This window comes from Anarrhichthys ocellatus, unplaced genomic scaffold, assembly GCF_004355925.1.
Source record: "Anarrhichthys ocellatus isolate YVR2014 unplaced genomic scaffold, GSC_Weel_1.0 scaffold25, whole genome shotgun sequence".
NCBI classification, from domain to species: domain Eukaryota; kingdom Metazoa; phylum Chordata; class Actinopteri; order Perciformes; family Anarhichadidae; genus Anarrhichthys; species Anarrhichthys ocellatus.
The window spans coordinates 2,630,431-2,638,992 of NW_022280055.1; the positions used below are offsets into that span (position 1 = coordinate 2,630,431).

Consider the following 8,562-nt stretch of genomic DNA (forward strand, 5'->3'; position numbering starts at 1 on the left):
GGAGAAACAGGGGGAGAGCAAAGGGGGGAGGTGCTGGCGAGGAGGATGGGGGAGTTTGGTATTCCGCTCTGCCTCTCGGACAAAAAAAGAAAACTTTTTCATGTCTCATTTCCTTCACACTCCCACAAACACTCTGACTCTGTGAGAATCCTTCGAGGGTTGCAGTATTTAAATGCCCTCCGATAAACTGGTAAATAAGGAGAAAGGGTAATGTCATTTAAACAAGGATGATTTGGAGCCTATTGTGAATTCCTGAACAGGTTCTCTGGTACAGCTTAACAAACACAAACACAGTTACTGGTTTGAGGGGATGAGCAACGGGTGAAAGTATGTGAGTGTATGTGCGAGTGTCTCCATGGTGATGGGTCTCTGCTCTGCGTGAGAAAGGGGGTCCTTTATTGGTTGCCATGCCAACCCCGTCGGCTGTCGATTGGCCGAGAGCTGGTGCCAGGTCATAGGTCACGGAGGTGTCTTTGTGTTCTTCCCATCCAAACAGTGTCTCCTGCGGATGTGTTTGAGGTGGACTGCAGGGAGTCGTGAAGAGAAACGAGAAACAGAACAAAAACAACTTTTCACCTCTCCTTTCTCCTCCCTTTCCTCCCCTCTTCCCTTGCCCTCCTTCATTCCTTCCTTCTAATTTCCCCTCCTTTCTTCATCTTCCTCTTTCCTCTGGGCTCCCTCACCATATTCTGAACTTTCCTCCACTTCCTTTTCCAACTTACTTCCTCTTCCTCCGTCCATCTTTCTACCTCCCTTTGTACACCTCCTCCACCTTTCTCGTCTCGTTCCCTTGTCCCGCTTCCATCCTCTCTGTAGGAAAGTTCAAGTTGTTGGATGAAGACCGGGACGTCAGGGATCCGGTCCAGTATTTTTCCAGTGTGGAGGAAGTCGCTGGAGTCTTCCCTGACCGGGTCTTTGTCATGGAGACGATCACTTTTAGTGTCAAGGTTTGAGGAACACGAGAATGTCATACTTCAAGTTCCTATCATGCAAGGTCATGTTCACACGTCCATACATGTGTGTGCTGCAGGTGGTGTCAGGGGAGTTCAGTGAGGATAGTGAGCCCTACAGCTTCACTCTGCAGGCTGGAGATGAGCTGTCACTCATGGGGAAGGCGGAGCTTCTCTGTGCCACGCCCTCTAAGGAAAAGACGGGACTGAGCGCACTCTTGAGACGCCTAGGGAAGACTCCTCGAAGTACGTAAGGCCAAACTGTTGAGTACTATTGAGTGACATTCTGTGGCAGCATCAGAACGTCTATTTTCTGGGATGAGTGCGGAGGAATATCATTGAACATAAGACTAATGTGACCATACCTTTACTCTGTATTCAGGTACTCTCTGACCCCTGGCTAATCCACCTCTCCGTCTCTGCCCCCTCAGGTAAAACTCCATGCCTGGTCTGCATGAACCATCGCACGAATCAGAGTGTCAGCCTGCCCTTTGGCTGCCGTGGACACTTTTGCACACGCTCTCCTCTGGAGCAAGGCATGCTGGGTGGGGAGCACACGGTACGCAGTATCATCGAGAGGGTTCGCCTCCCCGTCAATGTGTCCGTGCCTTCAAGACCGCCGCGGAACCCCTACGACCGCCATGCGGTCCGAGAGGGCCACCGCTACAAGCTGCTCAACATCGTCAGCAAGACGGTGGTGCTCTGCATGGTGCTCCGTCGACAGGAAGTCTCCCCTTCCCACTTCCTGCTGCTGCGCTGCATGCCCCGGTTCAACGTGGCCGAGGCCTCCGTCGACGCGGCAGCGCTGGAGAGCCTTCTGCTGCGACATGCGTTCGACCCAGATGCCTACTCCCGGGCTGTCAGAGAAACCCGGCCGGAGCTGGAGTGTATGACAGAGGAGTGCGTGAGCCCGCGGCGCTCTCGCATGTGTGTGTCGGGTCAGGACTCCTTGGCGCCGGCACTGCAGCGCCTCTCCATGTGCGGGTATGGGGGTGGGGTTTCGGACAGCCTATCACAGCGCTGCAGGGACTCTCTTGGAGAGCGGCTTGGGGAGGGACCAGGTGAGGAGCGGGAGTATATGACTCCCGAGTGGACTGAGGCTGAAATGAGGACCAGTGAGGAGATCCCTTACGAGGAACTCTGGACCAATCAGAACGCAGAGGGCTTGGGGAAGGAGCCGAACCTCATCTCCTTTCATTCGTCTTCCTCATGGGATGGTTCTCTTGGTACCGTGGTGACAAGAGTGTCCACCCCGCCGCCCGTACCTCCAAAATCAGAAGCTGTGAGTTTCAGTCTTCACCTCCTGTCCTTCTCTTCGACCTTCTGTCTCCCTCTTATCTGTCCACAGCAGCATCCGGTTGTTAAAAGTCAGGATGCCTGGTTTGAATTATTCATACATTACAGCTTTTAAACCTCACCGGCCACATTCACACACACAAGCACACACTGACTTCCTGGAAAGGAACAGTCTGTATGCTCACAGTTCATACATATGAATACCACCAAGAAGGAAAGTACATGTGTCCTGTATGCTGGAATACAGAAGTTCAATAAATAGCACAGGGCTGTTTCTGCCCCGTGGCGGAAATACTGAGTCTTTGGTCTTAAGAATGACCAAATTAATATTGATTTCACAATAAAAGATGGCCCTAAAACAACCATTTCTGTTGATTAAAACAAAAAACAAAAGATTGTCTTTTTTTGTCTTAGAGTTTCAGTGAAATTAAGATTTAGTTTCTGTAGGTGACACAACATATTGTTGTCTGCTCAGCCATGTTGGCTGTTGCTGCTATTGCCAGCTTGTCTCACATTTGTTCAAGCAAAAGCGGTGCGACTTATTCTGCATTTATATTAGGAACAAGGGGAGTTTAAGGTCACAATTATTTTCAATTTGTTAATTCTTCTTCATATAAATGTCAGAAAAAGAGAAAAAAATGCTCATCACAATTTCCCAGAGGCCAAGATGGTATCTTGCAGACTTGTCTCCTAAAAATGTACGTTCCCATACAACAAAACTACATTTTTATTTATGTTTCGAAGGAAAAGTATTTTGTCGTGTATTACGTTTTCTTTTGGTATCACAAATAAGTCCAACAAATATTCAAGATATTTCATTTTTCAATCATGTGAAACTGAGTAAAGTACCACAAATGTTAAATGTTAAATTACCTGGTAAAATAAAATGCATCACTTCCTGTAAATATTTGTTTCCATTATGCACTGTTAGAAGCAGACATTAAGGATTTAGAACTGTACAGGTTTCCATAAACAATATGTGGTTATAACGTCACTGTGTTACATCACTTAGTGATAGTAAGGAGCTAATCTATTTACAAACGTCTTTGTCAGATTGCTACTCTTGTACTTTTCCAAACATGTAAGTTCAGGGCTGTTTTGAAAAATCTCATTCTTAACATCGTTCTCAATCCACATATTGTTTCATGCTTCTCACGTTCAACTGGAGGCTCTCATGTTCCTCTATATAAGATGTTATAAGATGTTATGTATCGTGTTTATGGCGTCTGTGTTTGTAAGGGGGGAATTATCACGCTTTGCTTTGTTCAATTTACTTTTTATTTTAAAGTGATGGCAGCAACATGGCAGTGCGTGTGGGTGTTGATGTCTGCAATGCAGCTGGATTATACCCTGTCACACACAGCGTTCTTGATTCCCTGCTATTTAGCTTGCCAAGACACAGTTTGTGTGTGTGTGTGTGTGTGTGTGTGTGTGTGTGTGTGTGAATAGCTTGCTACTGTGTGTGACGGAGTTTGTTTGAGGTGTAAAGGTCACCAAGTTTGACATTTACCAAGCAGAACATTGGGACAAGCCAGCAGACACACACACACACACTCCCAATAAGCCTCTTGAGAAGTCAAGTTTTAGGAGCTAACTTTTTTTGCTGCTGTAGCTCTCATTTGTCTGTGTGTTTGTGTGTGTGTTTGTGTGTAGGTGAGAGAGGAGTGTCGCTACTTGATCGCCCCTCCGGTTCCCCCTCGTTGCTCTAAAGGAGGGTCCATCTCCAGTCCGGTCCCCAGCCCTCCTGTCCCCTCTCGCTTCCCCAAAACCTCCACCTCCCCGAGACCCAACCTCTCCTTCTACTCCTCTGGACTTCAGGATAGGTAATGTTTAGTCTGGACATGACTCATTATTATTATATTATGTGGAATTATCTGTATAATTACCGAGAGGATTGTCAGCCTTTTTTTGGGGCCTGGACATGTTTTACTTTGAAAGCGGTTGATGTCCTTCCAGCTCAAATTAAGCTAATGTAACCAAATAATCAAATCTCCCCAAATCTCATCTGTGATGCCTGATATGATATACGGACGTTAACAGAGACAAATAGCAACTTCCTCTTGAGAAATAGATTTACTAGTGTTGTTAGATAGAGGCTACCATTGGATCCCAGGTTAACACATGACTTAGGCTATAATAAATTGATAGCTACTGTACATATAGCACCCTCAGATAAGAGTCGTGTCACTGAAACGAGTTCTCCATCGAGCACTTTTATAACATCGTCGGACTCAAGCTGGACCAGAGATGTCGTCCTATTTGTGCCACACTTGATTCTAGCTTGTCAAAAACCTGCCGCCTACATTACCCAGAGTGCAACCAGACCGCCGACAGTTTGGTTGGAGATTCGGATGCGTAGTAGTGGCAAAAAACAATTTGCTGACGATCATGTGTTATGATCGAAAGCTCCCGAGTATCTACCTAAGGGGCCTTGTGGTGGGATTATTTGACACAAATATGACTGTTTCAAGATGTAGTTAGGACCTGTTTGGCATTGAAATATCGCAGTTTAAATACTGTTGAAATAATAATTTATAACTCTTATTGAAAAAGCTTCTCAACCAAGTTGAGCCCAGTTTTAACCAAATCACAAAATAAATGCGTACCAGGAACTGACTTGTTGAAATGGGAACCATAAACTATACCCAATATAATGTATATGAGTCATGCTGACTGATACCAGAAGCTAACATCACTTCATCATGCTTTGTCCCAGCTGCTCGCCCTCTCCAGATGCTTCCCTCTACTGTTACCCGTGTTCCTGGGCGGACTGCCCGGCCCCTAACCCTACCAGTCCCGAGCCGGTCTCTGCCATCCCTGCAGACAACACAGCCAATCCTCAGCCAGCACAGGCAACCTGGGCCGAGCCATGGGTGGACTCCTTCACCTCCTCCGGACCTCGACTGAGGCCGCCACCTCCGCAGAGTCGATTTGCTCCCTTCGGGGCGTTGAACCCCTTCAACCGCCAGTCCCCTTGCCCCTCACCCGAGCCCACCGCCAATCCCACGACAGATTCCTCCAGAGGGGCAGAGGGCGGTGGGACGTCCGCAGTGGTCACTGAAGGGCTGTCCCCGTCCCCCGACCCCACCTGGAGGCCTCCCGCTGACCTGTCCGTGCTGTCATTGGAGGAGGTGTCGGCCTGCCTGCGGTTCATCGGCCTGTCAGAGGCGGCGGTGGGCGTGTTCCAGAGGGAGCGAATCGACGGCAGCCTCCTGGTGCAGCTGACCGAGGACATCCTGTCACATGACTTCCACCTAAGCCGACTCCATGTCACCAAGATCACACAGTTCATACAGGGCTGGAGGCCCAAGATCTAACACACACACACATACACACACACACACACACGTATACTGTCCTGATAATGTGCCTGTTGGCTCCTGAGCCATGCTGAATGTGCCTTCCACTGTGACCAACCGGCTGCTGAGCCCCACTGACTGAAGCTGAGACTTTGCTGAAGGAAACCGTGCCACCCTGTGGTCAAATCATAGAACTGACACTTGACTGGCTCTGATCAGTCTCTGACACACTGACTCCATCTTTCCAGTCTGAATCACAGACTGGGACTAGTTTACTAACAAATGTCTACGACGGGGAGCTACATGGTGAAAGTGCCGTCTTTCAATTCGTATTCGGGGCAGATAATCAACCACAATACATCGTCATGCTTCGAGACAGCTAAAGGTTTTCAGCACTCTACGTGGGTTTGTGTGGCCTCCATGCTGTGATCCCACATAAGATCTGATACGAGGAGGAAACATGCCTTCATTCCACATCAAATATAGAGGGTTTACAGCCTCTATTGTTGACCAGTAGGACATGTAACCACTCAGATGTAACACTGAACCTGTTCCCTACCTGAGTCTCTTGCACAGTCCTCTTCATCTGTGCATTGAGCGTCAGTGGCCTGTAATTGGCATAAATAACAATTCTTAGGATATAAGAAAGAGATAGTTGTTTAAAGATGAATGAAGAAAAAAAGAGAAAATCTGGGGCACCCAATAAAGTAAGTAAGTTTCTGGTACTGATCATTGATTCACTCAACAATATCTTACACTATTCTGTATGAAGGCCATTTTGTACTTTAGGACAGTGACATTTTCTATTAACATTCCCTGTAAGGGTAACACGAGACGTCCTTCTGTCTGTAGTCAGATATGCAGATGTGTTGCTCAGAAATAAGAGTTCTCAAAATGTACCTCAGATCACTTGTTCAGATATGCTTGATTTAGCCTTGAATAATAATAAATGAAATTCCACTAAGTAATATGTCCACGCGGCCATTTGTTTACGTCTTTATTACACACCACTAGAAAAAACACACACTGATGGCTGCTTGAAAGTAAAGCACAAGAAACCGGAGGAAAGGCGCAAAGCCCCATCAGAGCCGACACTGTTAGGATTATGTTGCATCAGATATTAAAACAGCTGTTAATAATAAATCAATATTAAATAAGAAGGAACATCTGCCTGTTGAAGTTCACTTTCTAAATTTAGTCGAGGGTGAATTTCGACAGGCATTTTTCACTGTTTCAAAGATTAAATGATTAATCAAAAAAGAATTTGGCAGATAAATCGATAATGAAAATGATTTTTAGTTGCAGCCCTACATTTATCATTCCGCTACGTTATATAAATACCTCCAAATCCTACCCCAAATAATTGAAATAGGTACAAAATGAGAACATGTCTTATATGTCTAATAGATTTAATCTATCGTGGCTGAATATACAGACAAAACTTGAATTTTTATACTTTGACAGCAACAAAAATGCGAGAGCTACTAAGAAATGTTGTTCAGCAGTTACTGGAATAAAAGTTTTCCCTTCAGCGATCCAAATGAAATTGGCCTGCTCTCTGAATACTACACATAAATCCAGCGAACTACTTCTTCCTGCTGGCACTGATGACAGTAATGTCATACGACTGCAGCCTCAGCCACAGTGAGGGTTACGACAAGAAGCGAGATCATCCAAGTTAGCCAGATAACCGAAAATGCAATTTATGTTGGTGTGAATGTCAAAGTCAATTTGTCTATTAGTTCTTGTGATTCTCTTGTTGCCAGCTGCTGTTGCGTCATAATTCCATAATAAATTTGATAGACTGCATCCACGTCAAAGGCTGCCAAGATTCTCCTACTCCCCCCCCACACACACACTTTACTCCTCCTTGGTCTACTCCACCTTGAAATTGATGTACTCTCTGAGATCACGTAACTGCAAGGCCGCTGTGAGAAGAGCAATGAAGAAATAAAAGAAGAGAACGCAGAATAAATAGAAAGGTAATTACGTCTGGAATATGCGTACCAGGAACTGACTTGTTGATATGGAAACCACAAACTATACTCAATATAATGTATATGAGTCGTGCTGACTGATACCAGAAGCTAACATCACTTCATCATGCTTTGTCCCAGCTGCTCGCCCTCTTGAAGGCAGACAGCAGGTTGTGAGGGTTATTGCACATGAGGCCGGATACAGTACCACGGTTACTGCATTGAAAAGAAAATGATCAAATAGAACAGTATCCCAGATCAGTTTGCTATCAGAGACATGGGCAGTGCGACAAGCAATTTAGCCGTGCGTAGTAGCAGCCACAACACTGTCTGTCAGCAGACATAAAGGAGAAATTACAAAGGACAGACAGGTCCACGGCCACTGAACTCTCAATAGAAGTAGAAGTAAACATCTTAAGTATCTAAGTATAGAGATATGCATCTGATTCAAAGGTACAAATACAACTAGAAATACAATACAAGTACAATTTTTTCTTGTTTTTACGAGGGAATAAAATGTTTACAATGTCGTTTTTGTGTCTCTTACAGTAACAGTGATCAAATGTATTACTTCGCCTTGGTTTAGCTAGCAATCCTACAAATGGTGAAAAGGTGATGCTGCAGGTAAGCAGTGGGTGGAAGAGGTACTCTGATCCTTCACGTATGTGAAAGTACTAATACAACAATGCAAAATACTCCAGTACAAGCAAAAGTCCTGAATTCAATTTCTTATTTAAATAAAAGCGCAGAAGTACAATCAGTCAAATGTACTTAAAATATCAAAACTTAGACTACTTGCAATGACATTATTAGATTGCAAATACAGACGCATCAAAGTGTATGCTAGTTTTAACTACTTCATATCACAGGCTGAATATAAACAGCTTTATAAACAGTTGATGTCAGTAGTTTAGTCTTGTTTAGAACGTCACAAGATAAATTAACATTCATTCATACATTTATATCCAAACATTTGTATGATTGAAACCATGTGAAAAGTTAAATGGGAAATGTTTCTTTGATGGAACCGTTAACAACTTA

At 44.9% G+C, this 8,562-nt stretch overlaps 1 protein-coding gene across 1 annotated transcript in view; it reads left to right on the forward strand.

Annotated features, from left to right (window-relative positions):
- The window catches only part of gareml (GRB2 associated, regulator of MAPK1-like), a 15,145-nt gene extending 6,829 nt beyond the window's left edge, over window positions 1-8,316 (forward strand). Inside the window, exons 3-7 of the mRNA XM_031861723.1 lie at window positions 817-947; window positions 1,031-1,196; window positions 1,382-2,232; window positions 3,900-4,069; window positions 4,963-8,316. Coding sequence (XP_031717583.1) covers window positions 817-947; window positions 1,031-1,196; window positions 1,382-2,232; window positions 3,900-4,069; window positions 4,963-5,563 — 1,919 coding nt within the window. The 3' untranslated portion in view covers window positions 5,564-8,316. The remainder of the gene's footprint in view (window positions 1-816; window positions 948-1,030; window positions 1,197-1,381; window positions 2,233-3,899; window positions 4,070-4,962) is intronic.
- The last annotated feature ends 246 nt before the right edge of the window (window positions 8,317-8,562 follow it).